Below are 27,414 nucleotides of genomic sequence, written 5' to 3' on the forward strand. Positions count from 1 at the left end.
GATTTTGACCAACCTGTCTTTTCACTTTAAGTAATTTATTGTCTTTTTCTTGCATTGTAATGAAAATACTGTCTGGTTTATTTCAGGCGTGGCATACATGGAATGTTCCCCCTCCATTTGGCAGCCTTGAGTGGTTTTTCAGATTGCTGCAGGAAACTCCTTTCTTCTGGTGAGTGGGACTTTTGTAAACTGATTATTTTGTCTCCTACCCCCATTTTAATACATTTTCTTTGTTCTTCGATAATTACATACAGATATCTCCAAATGTGAATCATGTATTAACCCCTCTTAGAAAATGTTGTGTCCTTTAATTTTTTTAAAAAAATATATATTTTATTGATTTTTTACAGAAAGGAAGGGAGAGGGATAGAGAGTTAGAAACATCGATGGGAGAGAAACATTGATCAGCTGCCTCTTGCACACCTCCTACTGGGGATGTGCCCGCAACCAAGGTACATGCCCTTGACCAGAATCGAACCTGGGACCTTTCAGTCCACAGGCCGACGCTCTGTCCACTGAGCCAAACCAGTTAGGGCGGGTCCTTTAATTTTAAGGTTCAATTTTCTCTTCATTTCTGGAAAAGGTTTTATTTTTCCAGTGATTTTCTTCTCTCTGTTAGTTAGGAATGGGATGTGGAGTATTTCTAGAGCAGCTTCTGTTCATTGAAGGGTAACCATCTTCTGGGATTATCCCGTTATGTCTAAAAGCAAAATATCTTTATTTGCATGCTTCCTTTTTAAGAGCTAATTTCCATCATACAATATCCTCTCGGTTTGTGAAGTTATTTATGTCATCTAATTACTATTTTAAAATGCCACAATCGTAGTCAGTTTGAAACGAAACAGAATAGCTTTTTATAAATATTACTACAAAACTGTGGTCCTTGTTAAATTCATAGAATTACTAAATATATAAAATTTAATTGATTATATTTCTCGGGTTAAGAAAGTTGAACAGATTTTATATATTAATACTCATGATTGCTGGAAGGATTATGGGAAAGTTTCCATGAAAATTAGCATATTTGGAGACAGACACTTCTGAGATTTTCTTAAATGATAATTCTTAAGTGAGTTAATTCTGTTTTGAGTTTTTAAATGTGTGTGTGTGCGCGCGCACGCGCACGCGTGCTCAGCTAGTGTGGCTCTGTGGTTGAGCATCGACACAGGAACCAAGAGGTCGTAGGTTTGATTTCCATTCAGGGCACATGCCTGGGTTGTGGGCTCGATCCCCAATAAGGGGTGTGCAGGAGGTAGCTGATCGATGATGTTCCTCCCTCATCACTGTTTCTATCTTTATGTCCCTCTAAATATCAATAAAAATATATTTTTAAAAATAAAAATAAATTGTGTGAGTATCCCCATAAGTATTCACATACCCACTTTTCTGTGAAAGAGAATTCTAAAACCTCTTCTCAGTGTTAGTAAAAATTTATAGGTAGCAAAGCACCTGTAACTTTTTTTAAAAAATGAAACATATTAAGATATAATTCACATATGGTACACTTTATTCACTTAAAGTTTGCAGTCTTTTTTGTATATTCTCTGAGGTGTATAACCCTTACTACAGTCAGTTTTAGGATATTTTTATTTTCCTCCTAAAAGAAAGCCCCATTAGCACTCAATCCCCATTTTCTCCCTAAGCAACTACTAATCTACTTTCTGTCTATAAATTTGCCTATTCTGGGCAGTTCATAGAAATAGAATCACCCAAGATGTGCTCTTTTGTGGCGGATTTCTTTCACTTAGCAAATTGATCTCAAGGGGCATCCATGTTGTAGCATTATCAATACTTTATTTTCCTTTATTGCTGAATAATATTCCATTGTATTCTATGGTTTTTATTTGTATTTGTTTTGGTGTGTTTTTTCAATTACAATCAACATACAATATAGTATATTAGTTTCAGGTGTCTATAGTTTTTAAATAAGTACTCAAGCACTTATCCTAAAACCCTGTTTTTTAGTAGTAATTTTTTTGTAATATTGTATATCGTTAATCTATTTTCCATAATTTTGTAACTATAATTCATAGTTTTGTTTGAGATTGGGGGGGTGTGGCTCTTGACATTTCTTGACAAAATACTGTAATATAAGTAATGTATCTATAACATTATATAACATGTAAAATGTCTTTTTTCTTGTAGGATTTGACATAGATACCCCAGACGATAATGGTAGGACCTGTCTCCATGCAGCTGCAGCTGGAGGGTATGTTAATAAAACAGTTACTGTTTTAAGAAAAAGGTCGTCGGTCATGGCAGTTTTTCTCTTTGATTCTCTTTATTAGTTCTGGACTACCACAAAATAGAAAACATAACAAGAATGGTTTGGGAGAAGAAAGTCCTGAGTAGTAGAAATTGCTTTTCTTAAATCTTTATCCACCTAAGTCATAAATTGTGAGTAGGAGAGAGAGAACAGACTTACAAAAGGAAGTTATTGCTTTTTATAAGAGTGATTTCTGGGTAAATGAAAAATATATTTCTTCCAATAAGAGCATCAAAACATTGGGAGTATTTTAAGTAATACTACTATTCTTTGAGAAGGTGTTAAGGAATTTTTAATTATAATTTCGGGGCGGGGGAAATGTTAATAGCTTGTTTATGTCTTGCTTCTACTCAGGAAGAATATATATGAAATGGAAAATTTGAAATTGGAAGATTTTGGACTAAGTTTTGAGTATTAATTACTACTACTAGGGCAAATTAGACAGTTGGTTTGAATGAACAACAAACTTCAACTAAAACTCTTGTCCCGCCTGACCGGTATGGCTCAATGGTTGAGTGTCAATCTGTGAACCAGGAGGTCACAATTCGGCTTCCAGTCAGGGCACATTCCCTGGGTTGTGGGCTCAATTCCCAGAACGGGGGCATGCAGGAGGCAGCCAATCAATGATTCTCTTTCATCATTGATGTTTCTACCTCTTTCTTCTTTCCTCTCTCTGAAATCAATACATTGTAGGGGGAATAAAAACCCTTGGTCCCTGAAGCATGATGCTAATCTAATGCTTTTGATAATCTAAACCCTAAAGTTGTGATAAGCCGTTTAATTCTTGATGACTTTTTCAGGAAGACATTTGCAAGAGTTTTATTTCCAATAATAATTCCTTAAAAATTACTGATGATTTCGAAGTGTGTTGAACCAAGACTACCACTAGGAGAGTCTCAGTTGTAGAGATGGATTGTTAACATGTGACTGGGTCCTCTTGTTCTTCCAATGTCACCAAAGAACCTTCCAGCTAAAACCTAGCATCCATGTTACTTGCCTATAGAGAGTGGGACAACAGACAACATGAATGTCTGATTGTTTGGCAGTTGCAATTTTCATAGAAATAGTAAGTTGATGTTCAGGTTTATAAAAATTAAATTTTAGAAATACCCATGCATGTAACATATTCTCCTATAATTTTAACTAAGGATGCATCTAAGTAAGCAAGGTATAGCTAATTTTGGACATTATCTATGTTTTCAGGTTTGATTTTTTTAACCTATTTTAATTCAATTTAGAATTAAAACCACTTAAATTTAAACTGTTCAAGTCTAAACATGTTGCTTGAAGTTTATTTAAAGGCTCTTATAAACTCTTTAGACACTTACAAATGTGAACTTCCTTTTTAATAGTGACAATAGGATTCATTCGTTATTTCCTATCAATGAGCAATATGTATGTATATAACTTTTTAAATTTCAGATAAGATGAATTTTAATGTTTTTATTCTTCATAAAATATAAATTGTGCCATATTATTCACTTTACTCTCATTTGAAAACATGTTTTTTATGCATATTTAAACCTACCAATTTCATTATTAAATTAACAATTAAGTACTCTATTTTTTCCTGGATAGAAATTTAGAGTGCCTAAACCTTCTGCTGAATACTGGTGCAGACTTCAACAAAAAGGACAAATTTGGGAGGTAAGGTGTGATACAGTTCTTCTGTAGAGCCTAATTAATGTTATTTACTCAGTGACTTGCTTGACCTTCTAACTGGCTTCTGAGAATTAACTGAACATTTTAGCATTGTGATCATGATTCATTGCAAGGTTTAAGTAAGTTGATAACTTATAAATATTCATTCCTACCCAGGATCTTCTTCCACCCAAGCCCCTGCCACAGCCCCACGCTGCCTTCTGGCACTTTATAACTTTACGTTATAAGCACTTCTCTACCTCTTGGTATCATTTCTCCTCCCATAATTATAGCCATGGAAATGTAAAACCCTGTGGTCTCTTCCAGAAACAAGCTAGAGCTCAGTATGTTCTCCTTTCCCCCAAGGCATTCCTTTTTTGTCAGAGCGTGCAATGCCCATGTTAGCTACAGAGCACTAGAGAGAGGGAGGAAATGGCAAATATATATGTAATTTTTCTTTCTCCTCTCCTGTAACTCCCCACATACACAAATACACATACCAGCATATCCACAAACACTCCCTGAGCAGGACCTACAGGAAAGCACCTGTGAAATGACTGAGTCCCTTTGTAGTCACTCAACCAATCCTCATTCTCAGGGTTCAAGCCCAGGCCTCGTTGTTGCTAGCATTTGTGGTGGCAATACTTAAAACCACCGTTGTCTGCTATATAATAACCTTCCTATTGACTGAAGTGGTAGAAGAAAGATAAAGGTCTCTTTCCACCTCCATGCCAGAGTGTTAGAACCATATAAGTAAGAATCAAAGGCAGTTTAAATTGGTTTGAAAAATAGAGGTGGCAATAGGAGCAAAATTGTGTGTGTGAAGAATTTGAGAATTGTATCAAAGTGTATATGACAAAAAAGGGTGGGTGTGTAAGAAGGAAATGTGGTTAGGCCAGTGCAGAAATAAATAGAATTAACTATGATAGGGAATTAGAAATGCATGTAAGAAAAGAAAAAACTATCTGATCTTATAATTACTTTGAGGGACAGACGGCTCTCATAAGTCTGCTAATGGAAGGAACTAATCACCTGCAAAATCAAAAATCATTTTGGCTTTGGAATGCAAAATTTTTATAGTGAATTTGTTTTTATAATTACACTTTAGTCCATCCTATATTAGTTAATTCATAACACTTGAAGCATTCTATATTACAAATAGAGCTTCAGAAGCAGGTTCTGAGAATAGAAGTTTGAAAGTAATTCAGGGTTAATTGCATTTTTTAAAGTACTATTACTATGCTATATCATTATTCAGTAAATAATGTTTTACTGTTTTTTCCCTTGGTAAATGTTTTAAAAAATATATAGCATGAAGATTGGACTAAATTTTTTGTTTTCTCCTCCTCCCTTTTCTTCTTTTTTAATGAAAAGTCATGGAATCATAGCTTTGCAAACCAAAGACATGGACTCCTAAATGTAGTAACATTCTGTTTCATTTCAGTAACTGGAAAGAAATAGGCTATGAATATTCAGTCTTTAGAAATTAGAACAGTGCTCTAACTCTTCTGAATAGTGAACAATCTTCAAAACTATGTAATTTTTGCTTCTAAAATCTGATATTACTTTGTAGCTCTACCATATAGTGGATATAACAGCACTCTTTTTAATGCTCCTATATTTTCTCTTTTATTCTTCTACTGAGACATGAACAGAAGCTGCTACCTCTTACTATGAAGCATTGTTTTCATCAATTTATATAATGTTTTATTGAATTATATAATGATGGGAATACACAGTTTAGTATCAAATAGAACTGACTCTCAATAAATAATAACTTTAATAGTTATTTTTTAGTATAGGGAAAGTTTTGTTAAAATAAAGGTTGCCAAATTTCTGAACAGAATACTGAGGTTGTCTGTAATTCACTCAAAAGACTGGAATTGTAACTTCCAGAGACCATGAAATCATTTAACTGTGTTTTTAATTTCATATTCTTAGAGGTTTTCTGCTGCCTAACTTTTCTCCTCCTCAGCTTTCTGTCCAGCCCTCCAAAAGACTTAGTTTACGGCAGAAATCAATCTCAGGCTCTCTTGTATTGTAACTGAGTGGAGTAAGAAGCGTCCACTGTGTTCTTGTTTACTCCTCTATGCCCCTGACTTTTATTTTTCTTATATTAACTTGGGCGCAAAAGATCTCCACTGCACTATGCTGCTGCCAACTGCAATTACCAGTGCCTGTTTGCTCTTGTGGGATCAGGAGCCAGTGTGAACGACCTTGATGAAAGAGGATGCACACCCCTGCACTATGCAGCTACATCAGACACAGATGGCAAGTAAGTATCATGTGGTGAGAATGAAGGATCGTTGCTCCCGTAGAATGTTTGCCATAATGCATGGCTATTTTTATTGCAAATTTATATTTCCTTTTTGAACTTGTTGGTGTTGATTATCTTTCCTTAAGTCTCTAGAGTGGGAAATAAATTGGTTTCATAATTATTCCTTAATTATAGTTATTTTTGCCTATTTCAATATAATAATAACCTTCCTATTGACTGAGATGATAGAAGAAAGATAAAGGTCTCTTTCCTCCCCCCTGCCAAAAACACATCTTAATATCACCTCCATGTTTTTTTTTCATCTGACTTTTCAAAGGCTACTAGTAGCCTTGAGTATATCATAGGGGAAGGGGAAGAGAAGAGATACATGGGCAATGCTACCAGAAGATTGGGCTGTGAGACTGGAATACCACTATCCTTCAGATCTTAAAGTGTTAGAAGTTCTTAGGTGGTAAGGGAAGAATAGGAGAAATAGTTTCTAATACACTCTGATTTAAATTATGTGCTTAATTGGGATGAGAATACTTAATTTGTCTAATATATTAAATGAAGGTAAATTATAACAGTAATTATAGTTTATTACTTAGCTGTTTAGTCATAAATAATTCCTCCTGATTTTGCATGCATAATTTATTTTAGGGGAAGGATTGAGATTGTAGAAGTCTTCATTTTTTAATTTTTTGAGTTTTATAAAATGAGCATATCTTAACTTATAATCAGGAAAAATAAATTAAAAGATACTCTCTCCCTTCCACCTTATTTGCAAGTTAAAAGTGAGGTCCAGATTTTCAAGGTCAAGTAATTTTGTGGTTCAGTATTTTAGAAACACCCAGGTTAAAGTATCACTAACTCATTCACCCTTGTGCTAAAGCATTTAGTAGCATGGAAAGAACACTAGATGAAGAGAAGACCTGAGGTTAGTCCTTGCTTCACCACATTCTAGCCAAAAATATTTGGAACAAGTCATTTAATTATTTTGGGTGTCAGAACTTTTTCCCTTTGTTACAAAGAATGTTTGTCTCACAAAGTAGTTATGAAATTACTTAGGATCTAAAAACCATGCTAGTAGGAGGAATTCTATCACTATAAATCAACTCTTAGTCTTTGTTTTGTTACAGACCAATCATCCGAGTAGTGTTACTGTAAAAAATTACAGAAATAATGTGTTTTGATAGAAACTACTGCATGTATAACAGTTAAATTGTTTCAAACCATTTAATTCTGAAAACTTGGAACTAGTCACTGAAAATAGTGCTTTGACACATGCCCCCCTACTTTAGAAAGTAAACATGAACTTACCTGCTTGTTTTGCTTTCCTTAAATAAATCTTAGTACTCATGTATCAGCAAGTTATCTTAAAATAGTTCTTTCCTCTGATAGACTGTCTTGTATTCAGGTCTCAGTAAGGAGAACTATTCCCGTTTTATCACTCATATCTAGAGAACTTGAGTAAAGATAAGATATGCCCTAGGTGAAGTGTTTGTGCCTGTGAGGCAATGAGACTGCTCTCCAGTCCTGCCCATCTTTTCTCCATCTTTGCACTGAGTGTTGACTTTGGAGCTGGGCACCTAGGAAGACTGTGCAGTTTGCACACTGCCCGGAGCACTTCCTGAAGTGCCCTTACAGCCAGTTTATGAACACCAAGAATCATCAGGCCTGTCAATTAAGAAGTCAGATTGGGGTTTTTAATCATAGTGATACCCAGTTCACAGTGTTTGTCAATAATTTTAGCTGTACATAAATACTAAAATTTCACCTAAAAGAATGAACATTTACTACCATTAAGGATAATTGTGATAGCTATAGATTCTGTAAATAATTTCTAAGATTTAAAGGATTTTAAGCAATTCAGCATTAAACAAATAAGGATTGGCAATGAAAAGAATGCTCTGGGCCCTAGCCGGTTTGGCTCAGTGGATAGAACGTTGACCTGCGGACTCAAGGGTCCCAGGTTCGATTCCAGTCAAAGGTATGTACCTTGGTTGCGGGCACATCCCCAGTGGGGAGTGTGCAGGAGGAAGCTGATCGATGTTTCTCTCTCATTGATGTTTCTAACTCTCTATCCCTCTCCCTTTCTCTCTGTAAAAAATCAATAAAATATATTTTAAAAAAAAGAAAAAAAGAATGCTTCGTGTGTGTGTGTGTGTGTGTGTGTGTGTGTGTGTGTGTGAAAACTTGGAACTAGTCAATTTACTATGTAAATTGGTTTCATAATTACTCCTTAATAGTAGTTATATATATATATGATACATATATATGATAGTTACTGAAAATCAATTACATTGCTTAAGGATTCCTTCTTATTTGTTTTCATATAACCTCAGTGTGCTTTTGTAAACTTGAATTTTTAAGAAGTATTTGCTTACACATTTTTCCTATATTTAGTCATATTGCAATATTAGACAAATTATTACTGAATAATTATGGACTTGTAATGTGAGCATGAATAGAATTGAGGTTATTTTGTTGGATTCCCACCCCTATTTATCAAATGAATAGACAGGGGCCATCCTATATAATAAAGCAGTAATATGCAAATTGACTGTCATGTCCTTGCACAAGATGGCTGCCCCCATGTGGACCAAGATCGCCACCACAAGATGGCCGGCAGGGGAGGACAGTTGTGGGCGATCATGCCAGCAGGGGAGGGCAGTTAGGGGCAACCAGGCCAGCAGGGGAGGGCAGTTGGGGGAAATCAGGCCGGCAGGGAGGGCAGTTAGGCATCACTCAGGCTGGTAGGGGAGTGGTTAGGGGCAATCAGCCAGGCAGGCAGGCGAGCGATTGGGAGCCAGCAGTCCCGGATTGTGAGAGGGATGTCCGACTGCCGGTTTAGGCCCGACTCCACAGGGATCGGGCCTAAACCGGTAGTCAGACATCCCCTGAGGGGTCCCAGATTGGAGAGGGTGCAAGCTGAGCTAAGGGACACCACCACATATACACACACATACACACACACCCTTCCCCCCAGTGCATGAATTTTGTGCACCGGGCCTCTAGTTTCATTATAAAGATGAAGTGATTTACCCAAGATCATTAGTATCAAATCAACCCTAGAGACAAATCTTTTAATTTCTAATTTAGTACTCTCTCTTTTTTTTTTTTTGCTATAGTAACAATAAAATTACTAAAATTATAACAGTGTGGATCATATAGTGCCTTTTAAAATTATTTTTCTCATATTTTAATAGCACAGAAATGAAGTATTTCTCCCATGCAAAGGTCTTTCTTGTCACTTGCATACCAGTTTTACACTCTTTACACCCTTCTCAGTCTTCTGATTCAAGATCATTGAATTCTGACTTCCGTTTTGTGAAATGTCCTTGCATCCTTTATTGAGTGTCCTAATGAGATATTGTGCTCACTCTGTGTTCCAGATAGGTGAGCAGTAATATTTGCCAACATAGGATGCTCACCACCACTTAAGACTTCAATCACATCAGATGTTGTGTGAGGGGAGCAGGTGGTCCCACAGGTAGTGACTGTAAAAGACAGCCCTTAGGTGCACTGTGCTTGCTGACAGACTTGGGAGGTATTTGCTTTGAATGAAGAAAATTCTCTTATGAACAGTTAGTTTGTATTTTTATGAAACTTACAGTCAGTGTCATTTAAGTGACTAGGTGTATTTATGATTTTACATTGCTCAGATGTAAGAAAAATGTCTTTTTTTTTTTTGTCTGTTTTTATCACTAGTTAAAATGCAGGATTCAGAATTTTGAATATGTTGTTTCTGCAAATAGGTGCCTAGAATACTTGCTAAGAAATGATGCAAATCCAGGGATCCGGGATAAGCAAGGATACAATGCAGTTCATTATTCAGCTGCTTATGGTCACCGTCTATGTCTTCAGCTGGTAAGATTCCTAAATTCTGTGGAACAACTAATATGAGTTTATATTCTAATAATTTAATGAAGATGATAATAAATGGATCAATAAACAAATTCTGTTGCTTTTAAACATTTTTAGAATCCATATACCTGTCAAATTCATATTTGTCTCAGTCAGCTATCTGTCATTCTCTTTTCCCTTTCAAAAAGAAAGGACAAAATTAGGTCTCTGGACAGGGCTACTTATGTCTTTCCCTTACATTACCTCATATCTATGTAGCATTTACTTCCTCTGTTCCTTTATTTTTTTAAAAAATATATATATTTTTATTGATTTCAGAGAGAAAAGGAGAGGGAGAGAGAGATAGAAACATCGATGAGAGAGAATCATCGATCGGCTGCCTCCTGCACACCCCCACTAGGGATTGAGCCTGCAACCCAGGCATGTGCCCTTGACCAGAATCGAACTCACAGCTATTCAGTCCGCAGGCCAACACGCTATCCACTGAGCCATGCCCGTTAGGGCTCCTCTGCCCCTTTAAATAAATGTTTTTCAAATGTTTCTAAAGAAATATAACCATGTCTTAAGTGAGAAATAAATGTCCCCATTGGAGGAAGTTCCCCCATATTTAGGGAATTCTGAAAGGCCATTCTTTTAGCAGAAGTAGATGAGGGAGGCTCTACTTCTGCAAAGTAACTTTGTGTTTCAACTATGATATCCACCATTCACCCCCCTTGGTTGAACAAGTTTAAAAGATTCTCAGGTGTGTAACAGATGCTTCAAGTTAAAGGTTCTTTATTTAAACTTACCTTATAAATTGTATTAAACATTGTTTCCCTTCAAGTGAAAGTAAAATTCAAGGAGAGTATAAAAGATAGAAAAAAGGAGATTGACATACTTGATATAGCATTTAGAACCAGAGGTTATTATGGTATCTTGAGTCTAAAATCTTAAATCCATGTGTCTAGGTTTGTGGTCTATTAGTTTATACATTTGCTTATTTAAAATACTTAATTTTGGAGGAAAGGGAAGCACAGGCTCAGAATGGAATTTTAAAAAGTCCTATGTAAATATAGACCTACTAGAGGCCCAGTGCACAAAAATTTGTGCACTCCGGGGGGGGGGGGGGGGGGGGACGGGTCCCCTCAGCCCAGCCTGTGCCCTCTCAGAGTCTGGGACCCCTCGGGGGATGTCCACCTGCTGGCTTAGGCCCGCTCCCCGGGGGGGACCGGGCCTAAGCTGGCAGACATCCCTCTGGCAGCCCAGGAGCCCTCGGGGGATGTCCACTTGCCAGCGGGGACCAGGCCTAAGCTGCAGTCAGACATCCTTAGCTCTGCTGAGGAGGCGGGAGAGGCTTGTGGCTGAGGAGAGGTCCCCCTGTGGGAGCGCACTGACCACCAGGGGGCAGCTCATGCATTGAGCATCTGCCCCCTGATGGTCAGTGTGTGTCATAGTGACCAGTCATTCCCAGTCGTTCTGCTGTTAGGGTCAATTTGCATATTACCCTTTTATTATATGCTTGGTGCATGGGTGGGGGCTGGCTGGTTTGCCCTGAAGGGTGTCCCAGATCAGAGTGGGGGTCCTGCTGGGGTGCCTGGCCAGCCTGGGTGAGGGGCTGAGGGCTGTTTTCAGGCTGGCCACACCCCCTTCAGAGTGGGAGTCCTGCTGGGGTGCCTGGCCAGTCTGGGTGAGGGGCTGATGGCTGTTTGCAGGCTGGCCAAGGCCCCCAGTGGGGACCCTCACCCCATGAGGGTGTGGTCAGCCTGGGTGAGTGGCTGATGGCTGTTTGCAGGCTGCCAAGCCCCCCAACGGGGACCCTCACCCCATGAGGGTGTGGCCAGCTTGGGTGAGGGGCTGATGGCTGTTTGCAGGCTGGCCACAGCCCCTTCAGGGTGGGGGTCCCTGCTGGGGTGCCTGGCTAGCCTGGGTGAGGGGCTGATGGCTGTTTGCAGGCTGGCCACGGCCCCAGCCACCCAAGCTCCCAGTGGAGGCTGGCTAGAAGCAGGTATCTGGGATTTGTTTATCTTCTATAATTGAAACTTTGTTGCCTTTAGCGGAGGTCATAGCCAGCCAGGACAGGCGGGAAGCTTGGCTTCCTCCATCGCCAGGGCAACCAAGCCTCCTGCTTGCTCCAGCCTCGTGGCTGCTGGCCGCCATCTTGTTTGGGTTAATTTGCATATAGTCGCTCTGATTGGCTGGTGGGTGTGGCTTTGGGGCGTAATGAAGGTACAGTCAATTTAAGTGTTTCTCTTTTATTAGATTAGATAGTTAACATTTATCTCTTTTATATGTAAGAATACTTCCTAAACTAAATACTTTTTATTTAAAATTTTATTTCAGATTGCAAGTGAAACTCCTTTAGATGTTGTAAGTATTATTTCATTTACCCCCTACTATTCAGACTATTATAATTATTTATTTGCTCTCACCAGAACTATAGCCCATTTTACACATTCCTGGGAACAGAGATAGTGACAGAAATCATGTATGCGGTAGGAGGAAGGAAGGGTAGGGGGAGGTTCTTACTTGGTGGTAATTAAATAGCATTTTCCTCAAGCTCTTAGTTTGTAGTCTCCCTCAAAACTCTTAGCCTGTTTCAGGATGATCTGTTCTATAAGCTTGCTGGGTTTAGTTTTTATTACATAACTAGAGGCCCAGTGCATGAATTTGTGCACAGGGTGGGGGGCACGGGAGGGACCGCAGGAGATTGGCTGGCCGGCCGGGAGAGGGACTGTGGGAGGTTGGCCGCTGGCTCTCAGCCCCCTTGGGAATTGCGCCACATCCGCCACCACCCACCCCCGGTTCCCCGTCCCAGCCTGGGCCCAAGGGCCCTGGCAGAGTCAGGAGAGGAGGCAACGGTCACCGGGCCAGGCACAGAAGGAACGGACACCAGACACCAATGCCACTGTCACGCCCCACCATCGTGCAGTCCCCCGCCCTCCCCCCCTTTCTTCCCTCGCTGCCATGCTGCCACCACAAGGATGGAAGAGAGAGAAACCCTTGTGTCGAGGGCTGACTTTCAGTAGATCGCAGTGAGGAAATTGCTCTGCTACATATGAAACCCCGACTTAGAAGCAGATCTCTATGAATGGTTTAGCACCAGGAGCCGATGGGGGCCAGCCGGCCAGGGGTAGGGGCTGCAGGAGGTTGGCTGTGGGAGTGCACTCACCACCAGGGGGCAGCTCTTGCATTGAGCGTCTGCCCCCTGGTGGTCAGTGCATGTCATAGTAACTGGTCAACCAGTTGTTCCGGTTGTTTGGCCATGAAGGTCGCTTAGGCTTTTATATAAATAGACTAGAAGCCCAGCGCATGAAATTCATCCATGGGTAGGGTCCCTAGGCCTGGCCAGTGATCAGAGCCAATCGGGGCCTTCTGGCTGCCGGCCGGGGCCTTCCTTCATTCCACACCACCCCCTGGTAGTCAGCGCATGTCATAGTAAGCGATCAGTCTCCCAGTAGAATTCCCGTGGGGACAATTTGCACATTAGGCTTTTATATATAGAGAGAGAGAGGGTCTGAGATTTTTACATTTAATTTATGTATAAGTTATACTCTGAAATGGATTTTAACTTGGGGGGAAGGGAGCAGGGATAACTGCTATAGTATATCTAAAAGTGTCATTTCTAACATTTAAAATGCTTTTCTTTCTCAGTTAATGGAAACCTCCGGAACAGACATGCTGAGTGATTCAGACAATAGAGCAACAATAAGCCCTTTACACTTGGCTGTGAGTAGTATTGCCTGCACAGCCAACTTGATGGCTGGTTTACTGAAAATGCCTCATGTCTGTGCTGACTCAAACTAGTACCCAGAACTTTGGATCCATGTAATGATGATCATGGAATTAAAACTTTAGGAACTTCCTTATTTAGAGAATTCTTGAATGTACTTTTATGTTTTGTTTTGTTTTGAATGTTCTTTGGGTTTCCCCCAAGGCCTAATCTAAGGGAGAGAACATACCTGTGATGTGAATTTAAAACCGCACTGTCGTAGTAGAATGGCTCCTAACTTGCTGAACACGTGGTATAAGAGCTATAATTTCTGTGGTGTGTCTGTAACTTTTGCTTACATTGTGATCTTGGGATGCTGACTGGGTATGTGTTCATTGGTCCTTCAATTGCTCGTGCTATAGGATTTAGCCATGTGCTGTCTCTTTTAGTTTGGGATGCCTCTGAAGTTTTCCTCACTAAGAGGAGAAAGGGGAGAGTGTGACAGTTCTTTAAGTCAAATATGGGAATGAATTACCTTAGGAAATTTCAAGCAGAGCCCAATCTAGTTCTTTCTGTGCTGAAGGAAGAATTTATTTTTGAAACAAACATGTTACAGTTGAGGGAAGAGTGGAAACTTTGAGAATCAGGAAACTTGGGTCTGTCACCAGGTATATTTGTGAGACCTCTGATTTTAAGTATAGTAAAATGGTTACAGTGGTACTACTTAAGCTAATATGGATCACTCCAGGTTCAGTGATCCATTTAATTTGTTCTTCTCACATAGACTGTTATATTCATCCTGATCTCCTTGCATATGTCTTAGCACTGACATGTGCATGTTGACTTTTCTGCCGTGTCTTTCTCCCCACTTCCTTGCCATGTTCTAAATAACTAAGAAGGCATGCTGAAGCTGTCTGCTTCCTTGCCCTTTGGGTCTTTGGAAATATTATCTGCTCTTCAGACTTGCATAGTAAATAAGTCATCCAGAGGACAAAGCCAGCGTGGAGAAAATAGCTGTTTTACAGTTGGTGGCAAGAAATGAAGTCTGAGTAGATGACTAGGCAATTCTTCTTGCATCATCGTCATCATTCTTAAAATGATAGCACTGTCATTTCTTGAGCACATATTAGGTGCCAGACTAAGCACTTGGCCACGTCTTAAATAGTTATCTCAAAAACTATAGTTTTTTGTTGTTTTTTTTACTAGTTTTTTATTTTATGGCTAGTATGAATGGTGCTGCTGTGAGCATGTGTGCTAAGTAGTGTTTTAAGCTGGAATGAGAACAATTTTGTAATTTAGTAATTAGACTTAATGAAATGTGGTTATGCCACCACTTCTGCATTTGTATCTACAGTGGGGCCTTGACTTACGAATTTAATTCGTTCCGAGATCGAGCTCGTTAAGGAGCTCGTTAACTCAAATTACTCTGTCAACTCAAAGCAAAAAATCGGCTGAGAGATAGCTGGTATCTCAAAAAACTCGTTAAGTCGGGACACTCGTAAATCAAGGCCCCACTGTATTTCTGGGAGGTTTCAGAAATTACTTGAAATGAGTTTTTTTTCCTTCCAAACTCTTCTAATCTAGGACAGCTTGACAGTTGAAACACAGTGGCTTGAGGCTTAGTGAAATTGGTCTTGGTTCCTGTCTTCACACATATTAGTAAACATACAAGTCTCCAGCCTCTACAAGGACATCATGAAGGAAAAAACCCCTGTGGCAAATCATCATGGCTCCTAGTCATCCTTTTTTTCTCTCTTCTTTTCTTAACTGTCTTCTGCATAAACCGTGTTTCTCAAAGTCCATTCATTTAGTAGCATAATTTCACTGATCTGGTGAGGAACAAGGGTGGATGTGGTCCTAAGACAGTAAAAGTTCAGTGATTTCCAGTCACTTGAACCTTTGAGATAGTCAGAAACATCAAAGAGATCAGTAAGGCCTAGAGCAGGGGTGGGCAACCCCTGGCACGTGTGCCAAACATGGCACGCCAGTAACTTTTGCTGGTATGCGAAACCCTCTCTTATAATCTTCCATCTACAATTTTTTTCTTAATATCGACTTTTTTATTTTTCAGATAAATTCAGTGTAGGTGCATCTTAGATAAATAAATAATTTTACATAATAAGTTATCTTAAAGACCATAGACATGGATTGATGAGAGAGGGGAAGAGCAATTTCTATGCCTCTGCCTTAACTCTCCCTGCCTTCCTAGATCCAACCAGTGTTTTGGTTTCATCCACATACGCTTGTGAGTCTTTGTTCTCAGTGATGAATTTTGTTAAGTCTCGTAATAGGAGTAGCCTGACGGATGAAAGTAGTAGCTCGTGCATATCTCTGAAGGTCACAAAATATAAACCTGATGTAAAATCTCTGTCATCAGTGATGCAGCAGCAAAAGTCCCACTGATAACATCAAACGGAATCATAAAGTTTTCTGTTGGACTATCAGTGTACATGTATACATTAAAAAATAAATGTATTTTTCATCATCATATACTGTGTTTTTGTCGCTCGAATGAATTTTATTATTTCTTCAAGGTTCTTCACATACGTACACCTTAAGAGATATCAAGTAGGCGTAACATGTTCTGAAAAAATTAGGCTTGGCACGCAGAAGAATTTTGAGTCTGAGATTTTGCTGGTTTTGGCACGCACTCACAAAAAGGTTGCCCACCCCTGGCCTAGAGCACCTTTACGCTTGCTGGTACTTCCTGACATTTTCCATAATAAATGGCTTTATAGCCCTTTGATGCAGTGTGGGGCCCTCTCTTAGCTGTGTATCTTTTTTCAGATTAGGAGCAAGTGAGATTTAGCTCAGGTATGGTAGAATTTTGTGTTTTTCCATTCCCAGTGAAAAATTCAAAAGTGATAATTTACCCACCTGCTAATCTGTAGGTGTGAATGGCATCAAAAAATAACTTCTGAAAGTCCCTTAACTACAAAGTGGCCGTGTCAGTGAACTAGAGAGAACATTCCTTTGGTGCTAGAACTGTGTCTTGTTACTGCTTTATGTCCTGCTCAGCATCTAGTCCAATGAGAATAATAAATGTTCATTTGACATGTTGGTTTTTTAAATGAATTATCTAGAAAGCCCTTTTATCAGACTGTATAAAAAAAGCAGAGCTTCAGTCTGACAAATTTTTAAATCCTGTTACTCTATTGTACTGCGAGACAATGCCTCGCACATGGCAGTCATTCAAGCAGGGCTCAGTCTAAGTATTTTTGTGCTAAGAGAAATGTTTATTTTTGAGATAGGGCATATTATTCAGTAGAGGGAGGAGTCATTTTAATTTGAGAAATCAGAAAACTCAAGTACTAGCTTAACTTAGTTGCAGGCTGTCTCTGTAATTTAAGTATAGTGAAATTTTATCAGGGAGTTAAAAGAAGACTGAAGTGTGACTAAAAAATCAGACATTGGAATCCGAATAGACTTAGAATGAAAGCTTCAATTGAATCCATGTCACATATCCATTCAGTGTCTGCCATTAACCGGACATTGTAGACTCATGAAAACATCACATGTCATTTGAATTTTTATTATTTGCAGAATACTCATTTCTTAACACTATAGCCTATTTGGTTGTTTAAAAAGTTATAGTTAACTTTCTGAATTCTAAATACTGAAACTTTGGATTATCTCAAATATAGTAATAATGTGAAGACAAATTTGTTTGCTTCTTTGTTATCTAAAGTTTCTGGAAAGTCGGTCTAAATATGTATGTATATATGTATGAATGTATTTATTTTTATTCCTAGGCCTATCATGGTCACCATCAAGCACTGGAAGTGTTGGTACAGTCTTTGTTAGATCTTGATGTGCGGAATAGTAGTGGAAGAACACCCTTAGATCTTGCAGCATTTAAGGGCCATGTTGAATGTGTGGATGTACTCATTAATCAGGGAGCCTCAATCCTAGTAAAAGATTACATTTTGAAGAGGACACCTATACATGCAGCAGGTATGTCAAATATTATGCATGGTTTTACTTACCACTTTCCATCTAAGATTCTTTTCTTTTTCAATTTGACTTTTCTGCTTTGTCTTTCTGTCCCTTTCTCCCGCTAGTACTTCCTATTTTTACCATATTCTAAATGGTAAAATCATTGTCTACCTTAGCAATTGGATTTATGTAAGCCTAACCTCTGAAGTACTTTATCAGCAAAACAATGCAATACAGTTTTTACTTTTTAATGGAAGTTATTTTAGATTGATATGTGCTTTTGTTTAACAATTGTTAAACATTTTGACTTACTCTACCAGGGCACTGCATTAAATATCTATGTAGACAGTTATTAAGCACTTACTTTATGCAAAACTACTCCGTGATGCAATTTTGTAATGTTGTGGTTGTGTGGAAGTGCAAAAGCATGTAACCGTGTCATTGTGATGACTTGGTATATCTGTGTATTGCTAGCAGATGCAGATTCACAACTCTACAGGGATTACTACAAGGCAGTATTCATTTTATTTTATTTTTAAAATTCTTCATTAATTTTTAGAGAGGCGGGGGGAGAGAGAAACATTGATGTGAGAGCAGAACATCGATTCGTTGCCTCCTTCACACTTTCTACTGGGGATAAAGCCTGCATCCTGGGCATGTGCCCTAACTGGGAATCGAACCAGCAACATTTTGGTGCATGGCATGATTCCCAACCAAATGAGCCACACCAGCCAGAGCAAGGCATTTTAAATAACCAAGACTGGTACACTTAAAGAAATCCTAGCCAAGTATTTTTCTCATCCCCGTTAGGTCATCTCTATATGATTAAAGTCATTTCACTTAGTTTTTATAGAGTGATCCTTATGGACGTATTTGAATATTGAAATTTTGCTTCTAGTCTTTTGAGAAACTTGGATTTTAGAAGACCATAGGTAAAACTACCTGTTGCTCCAGAGCAGCCTTCCAGAAGCTATCAGATATTCAAGCAGGGCTCAAAGGCAGAAGTTTTAATAATGGATTAAAACTCAATAAATGTATGAATATAAACAGCTAAGAGGTCAAAATGCTGTCATTTTCTATTATTCCGAAAAAGAGGGAGACTATATATATATATCATTCTGCAACTTGAAAAATTATCAGTACATCTCATTTGCAGTTAATTTAAATCTTTCATGGAGTGTTTGCACTCTTAATAGGTAAAGATTGAACCAAGACATTAGCCTGTCCCTCACAGTGCCCTGAACTCTGAATCCCAGCCACTGAAAGAGCTACAGCTATAGGTTACTGTTAATGCCTTTTTTCAGTAAATGGAAGCCTTTGCTCTGTAGATGCCTTTCACATTTGGAGATCTGCTTGTACGGGAGCACCTTACTCATGAGTCGTGAAAGGACATTGAGTGTTTTTTGTTTTTTCCTGGAGGTGAATTGTAATTCTTTTTAGTGCCAAACTAAAAGGTAGCTCAAGTGACAGTGTTTTGTCTCATAAAATGTCAGGGCTGGTGTCAGCAGTGGTGTCAGAACTCTGAAAGATTCTCTCTTACCCTCTTGCCTTTGCTCTCATGTCAGAGAATGGCAGCTGCTGCTTTACAAGATCACATCTAAAATCAGGAAGGAAGGAGGGCTTTTCATTATCCAGAATAAAAATGTTTCCCAGAAGCCCTCTAGATTTCTTAGCATCTCATTGGTTAGAGCTGGACCGGTACTCCCCTTGAAACCAATCACTGGCAAAGGAAAAGAAGTTATTGTGATTGACTTGGACTAATGATTTCACCCCTTGGCTGGAGGCAGTCCACCCTCCCTGACCACATTGCCACCATAAGAGCTCTAAATAAATTGATCATTTTATTAGGGCAGATAATGAGGTATGGGTAAGGCTGTGATTTTTATATGAAGAATTTATATCCTGTTTAATCAACAAAAGCAATAGAGACCTTCTTTGTATCTACAGATATTTTTCTTTCTTGCCTATTACATTCAATAAACTATCCCAAAATTTTATCTAGGAAGTGTGCTCTAAGATGGACATTTTCTATTTTATTATTACACTAGAGGCCCAGTGCATGAAATTCGTGCACTGGGGGGTGGGGGTTCCCTCTGCCCAGCCTGCCCCTCTCACAGTCCGGGAGCCCTCAGTGGATGTCCTACTGATGGCCACAGTCTGGCAGCAGAGGCTCGGAGCAGGCGTCCCGTGTGTGTGTGTGTGTGTGTGTGTGTGTGTGTGTGTGTGTCTGTCTGCTGGGGCCTGCCCCCAGCCGCGCCACTTAGGCTCGAAGCAGTTGCCGTGTGTGTGTGTGTGTGTGTGTGTGCCCACTGGGGGTCTACCCCCAGCCACATTGGAGGCTCAGAGCAGACACTGTGTGTGTGTGTGTGTGTGTGTGTGTGTGTGTGTGTGTGTCTGTCTGCTGGGGGCCTGCCCCCAGCCACACCATGGAGGCTTGGAGCAGGAGCCCCTCTGTGTTGATCTCTTAGGCTCCTGGCCTCCACTGCATGTTGTACTCTCCCTTGAGCTATGGCCAGGATGGGGGTGCTGCTTGCAGGCCAGGCTTTCCTGCTCCAGGATCGCCATGGCGACGGGGGAGCAGGCCCAGCTGGGGGCTGCCCACAGGCCGGGCTTTCCCGCTTCCAGGTCTCCATGGCAACCGGGGAGCAGGCCCAGCTTGGAGCTGCCCGCAGGCCAGGCTTGCTCTCCTGCTCCCGGATCCCCATGGCGATCGGGGAGCTGGCCCAGCTGAGGACTGCCCACAGGCTGGGCTTTCCTGCTCCTGGATCAGGCCCAGCTTGGGGCTGCCCGCAGGCTGGGCTTTCCTGTTCCCTGATCAGGCTCAGCTGGGGGCTGCCTACAGGCCGCACTTTTCTACTTATCGATGGCCGGATCACCACAGCGACCCAGGGCCTAGCGGCACTTTCCTGCTCTCCAATAGTCATAGGGTCCCGACTGGGGGCAGGGCTTAGCAGTGCAGGGCTTAGGCGGCACGGGGGTCCCGTCTGGGGGCTCAGGTGGCACATAAGGGTCCCGGCTGGGGGCGGTGCTTATGCCCTGCTGCCCAGGGCTGCACATGGTGCCCGGATGGCAGCTCGCGCTGTCCCGCCCTGCCTGTAGTATAGGATAGAGGCCTTGTGCACAGGTGGGGGCCGGCTAGTTTGTCCTGAAGGGTGTCCCGGATCAAGGTGGGGGTCCCGCTTGGGTGCCTGGCCAGCCTGGATGACAGGGTGATCGCTGTTTTTAGGCTGCCCGCACCCCCTTCGGGGTGGGGGTCCCCACTGGGGTGCCTGGCCAGTCTGGATGAGGGGCTGAGGGCCGTTTTCAGGCTGGCGGGTAACTGAAGCTCCCAGCTTCTCCTTTTTTTCTTTTTTTTTTTTTTTTATTCTGGGATTTATTTACTTTCTATGGCTGTCACTGGAGCTGAGAGCCGGCTTTAGCTCTGAGGCCGGCTCCAGCTTGAGGCCTTGGTTGCTGAAAGCAGATATCTGGGCTTTGTTTAGCTTCTATAGTTGAAACTCTGTTGCCATCACTGCCGCTCTAAGCTCTGAGCCCACTTTCTAGAGCTTGTTTAGCTTCTATAATTGCAACATTGTTGCATCTGGAGCTCAGAGCTGGGCTGCCACAGGCCGGGAACCTTGGCTTCCTCCGTCACTGGAGCAAGCAAGCCTCCTGTTCGCTTCAGCTGCCTGGCTGCCGGCCGCCATCTTGGTTAGCAGTTAATTTGCATATCCTGCTGATTAGCCAATGGGAAGCGTTCGGGGGTATGGTCAATTTGCATGTTTCTCTTTTATTAGATAGGACATAATTACTGAAATGTTTAATTTTAATTATCACTTTACAGCAACAAATGGTCATTCAGAATGCTTACGACTACTGATAGGAAATGCAGAACCACAGAATGCTGTAGACATTCAAGATGGAAATGGACAGTAAGTTTTAATAATGTTCAAATTATTTTTAGGATGTTTGTTAATCTTTATGCTTTTGCCCCTATTTTAGTAAGCCTGTCATAATATGTAACTGAGTAACATCAAATATAGTTTTTTAAATTAACTATGCTTTAAAGTTGCATCACGAAAGGCGCGTTTAGAAAACAGGCATGTGCACTGTTTTTCATGGAGTGGAGTCCTAACTGGTAACACTGAACCTGTTCCTATTGTTGCTCAGGACTCCTCTGATGCTGTCTGTCCTCAATGGGCACACAGACTGTGTTTACTCACTGCTAAACAAAGGAGCAAATGTAGATGCCAAAGATAAGTGGGGAAGGACAGCATTGCATAGAGGGGTAAGCAAAAATAATCCCATTTCATTTCGAATTGTTTTTATAATCTCATTTTGCCTAAACTGAACTAGACTGTTTATTTTTCGTCATTAAATTTTTACCAAATAATCTTTACTCTTTTCCTTCAGAATTGTTTTTGAATGCTAATTTATCACAACTATTTTCTTAAACATTTCTATCTTAACTTTTTCACCTTGAAACGTCATTATTTTTATTGAATTATAAGTTCCTCTTCCTGTTTTTCATACTATTTAAATCATGATAAAGTTACTGCTTTAACTGACTCTTTAAGTCACTTCCAGTAAAAATACTGAGTTATTCAAAAATGATAAATGCATTGTGAAAGGATATGAGGAATATGGACTTTAAAAATATGAAATGTAAAAATTTTAATTAGCTATAATTGGCATGTAATACCCATAATATATTCAACTATATGCAACAATCTTTCTTTCAGGCAGTTACAGGCCATGAAGAATGTGTAGATGCATTGCTTCAACATGGTGCTAAGTGCTTATTTCGGGATAGTAGAGGGCGGACACCTATCCACTTGTCAGCTGCCTGTGGACACATTGGTGTTCTGGGAGCCCTTTTGCACTCAGCAGCATCTGTGGATGCAAATCCAGCCATAGCCGACAATCATGGATATACAGCACTTCACTGGGCTTGCTATAACGGTTAAGTATACAGATACAAACTTACATTAAATGCCTGTTATGTGCCAAACAGGGACAGCTAACTAGCATTTGAGGTTCCTGAAAATGACATATTTATAAGGAAGATTTAAAGTTTAAGATAAGTAGGAAGCCTAGGAACAATCTACTATGTAGTCATAACGTACTCCAGCTCCTTATTTTGTTAAAGCCAAGACAGTAATGGTCAAAGATGTTTTGACATAAGCTATCGCCAAGTTTGAAATTTTTCTGAGACCTTTGCTTCAGGTATTTGCATTTTAAGATACTTTTATAATATTATTTCCAATGTCTTTTATGTAGTATGCTTGTATTTTAATTATGTTCTTTTACTTTCTAAATGTACTTATTTTAGGGAAAAACTGACTAAGGTAGGAGAAAAATGAAAATGCATCACATTCTAAACTGAAATTGTGTATTTTTGTGAGCATATTCTTAACATCCTCACATCAACAGTACATGTATGCTCAAAATTTTAAGGGAATAAAATTCTAGCAGATCATAGAAGTAGAACCTTTCATGGTTAACTTAACTTTGATGCATGGTTAGAACAGACTTACCTTTAACTTTTAAGGGGCTAATTAAAGGTTCTCAGAGAAGGATAAAGCAGTTTTTTAAGTTATAGATGTTTAAAATGGAGTTTAGCTTGTGAGTTTTCACTAATTAAAATAATGTAAGTAATGAAGCATATTGAGACGTGTTAATTTTTTCCTTGTGTAGGAGCATATATTTGACCATCTTAGAAAAACACTCAGGTACATTGTGTGCAGTAGGAACATAAATCGTGTCAGAGTTTGGGCTTAGGCAGATTGGGGCGTGAATTTCAATGACCAGTAGCATTCAGATTAAAGTTAGCTGTGAGAGTGTATCTACAAAACTATTTCACAGTTCTAACAACTTTTTCTCAAAAGGTAGAGAAAATATAAATTTCCTCTTTATGTAATGTTAACATGATGAAAGAAGAGAAGTCTGAATCTTGCAAAATTCTAGTTTGTTTTCATAAGCATCTTCTAGATACAATATTTTGGTTTTCATATTAACAATTCTTGTGTGAGAATTCTATTATTTTGCTATGAGAAAGTTTTGGTCTCTTCTTGAGGATTGTTCTGTGATGACCATTGGTCATCCTTCAATTCTGAGTACTGATGGCACCATTAAAAAAACTTAAATAATTAAATGTATTGCTAGTTGAAAAGTTTTGTCAGTTTCATTTTCTACTACCTCCGATCCTTAGCCAGCACAGCCTGGAATCCTATAAAGCCTTTGGGTTTCAACCTCTCTTTTTCCCTTTTCAGCTTACTAAAGTTGGTATTTCATGAGTATAGTGAAGTAACCAAAGATTAGTCTTAAGTCAAAGAAGTTACTATATTTTGCCATTGAAATTTGATTTGTTTTTATAATGTATCTTGAAGATATTTTACAAGTATAAGGAAAACCAAAAACGTAATATGGTAGTAAAACATCTGCAGATGTGAAATTTATTTAAGAAGTCTGAGATAAAACTAGTCTGAAGCAGACGTTTATTGCTTTTTTTTATGTATCAGTGAGAATTAACATTGGAAGAACCACAAAATAAGGTATTTTTCCTCAGATAAAGAACATTTAGTTATAAATAAATTGCTGGAACTGTTTTTTGGGGAGTTGCTATCCATTATAATATGCAGGTCTTTATGCAAAACACTGTTTCCTTAAAGTGAGTTTCTACTCTATCACTACTGAATTTAGACTCTCTAAGCCAGCAGTTCTCAACCTGTGGGTCGCGACCCCTGAAAATACATCCTGCATATTAGATATTTACATTACAATTCATAACAGTAGCAAAATTACAGTTATGAAGTAGCAACGAAAATAATTTGATGGTTGGGGGTCACCACAACATGAGGAACTGTATTAAAGGGTCGCGGCATTAGGAAGGTTGAGAAACCACTGCAAGCACTTGTGTACCAGTATAAGAAAATTTTGCATGAACTACTTGCCTAGTTGCCATTTAAAGATCGTAACAGATGTGTCTAATTTCCAGACTGTAGCAAGATTGTGATGATTCTGAATTGAGCTGGAAGACATTAGTGTTGGCTATATGCAATAAGGGACTATAAGACAGCCTAAAATTAATACCATATTTATAGCCAAATGCCTGTTTTGTAATTTGGCATTCTGAGAATAGAGTGTATGAAATGGTTTTACTTTGACTGGTAATTATTGTACAGCTGAAAAGAAAATTGGAAGCACTCCCCACTCCAACAGAACAGAAAACATTGTTTCCTTCAAAATTGAAATGGAATGGCAGCAAAGTTTTATAAAAGAACTGGTTATACATACTACACTTTAAAGTTCAAATTTTCAATTTATGTAGTCATTTTAATCACAGAACTTCAGAGAATTTACATTATCTCATTCTCTCTTAAAAATGTATCAATTTTTATGAAACTGAACATCCTCAGAATATCCCTCAGAAATATGAAGAAATCAATTTTATCATTCCTTCGTAAACTAAGGCACAAGTGATGAGTTTTTCAACTTGATATGACCCAGTACTAATGTATTTTAAAATAATAAATGTATTGCATATTAATAACATTTTTATGAAAAAATAACTATTTATAAAAACAAACAACAAAAATTTAGTGAGAAGAGTGGAAAGCTTTTTTAGTGGCTAGTTTAAGAAAAGACTAATTTGGAATCAACCCAGACTTCCCCAGACCAACCTTGAGAACTGGTATACCAGGAAAATAAGACTCTTAAATCAATACTGGACAACTTTCCATGGTTAATGTTTTGTAATGAGTTAACATTTGGAGAGAGAGAATTAAAGTAGAGTTTCTCAATCTCAGCATTGCTCACATTTTGGGCCAAGTAATTCTTTGTTGTGAGAGACTGTCACATGCAGTGTAAGATATTCAGCAGCCTCCCTGGCTTCTACCACCCTAAATGCCAGTAGCATCCCTTACCCCATCTCCAGGTGTGATAGCCAAATAGATCTCCAGACATGGAGGGGCAAATGGCTCCAGGTGAGAACCATTGGATTAGAGAAAAGAACCAACACAGTTAAAAGTTTTCAAGAACTTTCTTTTCGTGGTAAAAATGATTATAGGATAAAGAAAGTTGAGCTGTTTGAGAATGTTAGAGTAATTTAAAAAGAAAAATTCAGTATTACTATGTTAGCCAGATATTAACCAAGGAAATAAAAAGGCGATGGAAGAATATAATTTATTCCTAAATCAGATACCAGATGACTAATAAAATAAAAGAAGCAACAAATGTTCATTTCATTTGCAGCAATTAGTACAGCAATTATGGTAATTTTACTAAAACCCTGGCTTTGAAAATTAGGTTAAGGTTTGGGTTTTTCCTTGTTTCCAAAGTTGCTATTAAGTAAGAAACAAGTTGCAGAACTAAACATCCCATTTATGTAAAAATTAAAAAGGAAGTATGTGTTAGTGTACATGCAGTTGTATATGCCTAGAGAGTTTCTGGAACTGTTAAGGTAACAGTGGCTACAGTCTATCCCAATGATGGTGAACCTATGACATGCGTGTCAGAGGTAACACATGAACTCATTTTTTTGGTTGATTTTTCTTTTTTAAATGGCATTTAAATATATAAAATAAATATCAAAAATATAAGTCTTTGTTTTACTATGGTTGCAAATATCAAAAAATTTCTATATGTGACACGGCACCAGAGTTAAGTTAGGGTTTTTCAAAATGCTGACACGCCGAGCTCAAAAGGTTCACCATCACTGGTCTAGGGACTAAACTGGAAGAAATCTCCCCCCACAGACAAAATAAATACTTGCTGTGTCAGTAATAAACTCCAATAAAATTATTACAAAAAGCTACTGTACTTAGGTCTTGAGGTTGTACTTTGAATTCCAAAGCTCCTAAAAATGTGATGTTTAACAGGTTCAGTGGACTGTTTATTTTTAATCGATGTAAATTTTTTTCTTATTTGTGTGAGGATGTGTGGGTGTATGTGGGCACATTAGTATTTTAGGGAGATTTTAATATCTGATTCTCGCTTATTTATTTAGGTCACGAGACATGTGTAGAACTTCTTTTAGAACAGGATGTTTTCCAGAAGATAGAAGGAAATGCTTTCAGTCCATTGCATTGTGCTGTGTAAGTAAAAACAGAATGAATCAAACGTGGTTTGGCTAAGAAATACACCGTAGCTGTGAGAGTGATCACCTCCTTACCTTACACAGGATAAATGACAACGAAGGTGCTGCTGAAATGCTCATTGATACATTGGGTGCCAGCATCGTGAATGCCACAGATTCAAAAGGAAGGTAGGGATTCAGCTGTGTAGGAAATTGTTTTACTTTCCATAGGAGAAAAAAAAATTTAGTTACAACATTAGCTAAATTATTAAGTTGATTTTTATATTTGCAACTATGAAGTGCTATAAAATCTTAATTATGTTCTCATTGTAGAAGACATTTTTATTATGATTTTTAGCCCATTTTTTCTTTTTTAAAACTTGTAATATGTAAAGATTTCCCCCTTTTTTTAAAGAGGTATGTTTGTTACCCAATGAATATTGTTAGTAAAGTTGACATCTTTCTATATAGAAATAAAGGCTGGAAGAGAGTCCAACAGTTATAATAGATGGCAGTATTTGAGTCAGGGTTGATTTATTTCAATATATCTTTTAATGATATAACATTATTGTAGCAATTTTATAATGTATTCTTATTTATATTAGTTTGATTAAGGGTATTTTATGTTATCAGAAATATAAATTTTCGTAGCAGAAGTTAGTCCTATTAGTATCTAGGCAATGCTTTTACAGCATAATCTGTAA

General features: G+C 38.9%; 1 protein-coding gene across 8 annotated transcripts in view; it reads left to right on the forward strand.

Moving 5' to 3' along the window:
* Positions 1–27,414, forward strand: part of ANKRD28 (ankyrin repeat domain 28) — a 139,447-nt gene that overhangs the window by 103,594 nt on the left and 8,439 nt on the right. For all 8 annotated transcript variants that reach the window (XR_011473679.1, XR_011473680.1, XM_070433359.1 and 5 more), the window contains 13 exons: positions 87–169; positions 2,146–2,209; positions 3,845–3,913; positions 6,042–6,182; positions 9,923–10,034; positions 12,351–12,377; positions 13,662–13,736; positions 17,472–17,673; positions 21,479–21,566; positions 21,805–21,922; positions 22,377–22,596; positions 26,642–26,729; positions 26,816–26,899. Coding sequence is in view for 6 of the 8 variants with exons in the window: in XM_070433359.1 (XP_070289460.1) it covers positions 87–169; positions 2,146–2,209; positions 3,845–3,913; positions 6,042–6,182; positions 9,923–10,034; positions 12,351–12,377; positions 13,662–13,736; positions 17,472–17,673; positions 21,479–21,566; positions 21,805–21,922; positions 22,377–22,596; positions 26,642–26,729; positions 26,816–26,899 (1,371 nt within the window). In the remaining 2 variants the exon portion in view is untranslated. The remainder of the gene's footprint in view (positions 1–86; positions 170–2,145; positions 2,210–3,844; positions 3,914–6,041; positions 6,183–9,922; positions 10,035–12,350; positions 12,378–13,661; positions 13,737–17,471; positions 17,674–21,478; positions 21,567–21,804; positions 21,923–22,376; positions 22,597–26,641; positions 26,730–26,815; positions 26,900–27,414) is intronic.

This window comes from Myotis yumanensis, unplaced genomic scaffold (assembly GCF_028538775.1).
Source record: "Myotis yumanensis isolate MYYU_CA2020_CCGP unplaced genomic scaffold, mMyoYum1.0.hap1 SCAF_14, whole genome shotgun sequence".
In the NCBI taxonomy this organism is placed as follows: domain Eukaryota; kingdom Metazoa; phylum Chordata; class Mammalia; order Chiroptera; family Vespertilionidae; genus Myotis; species Myotis yumanensis.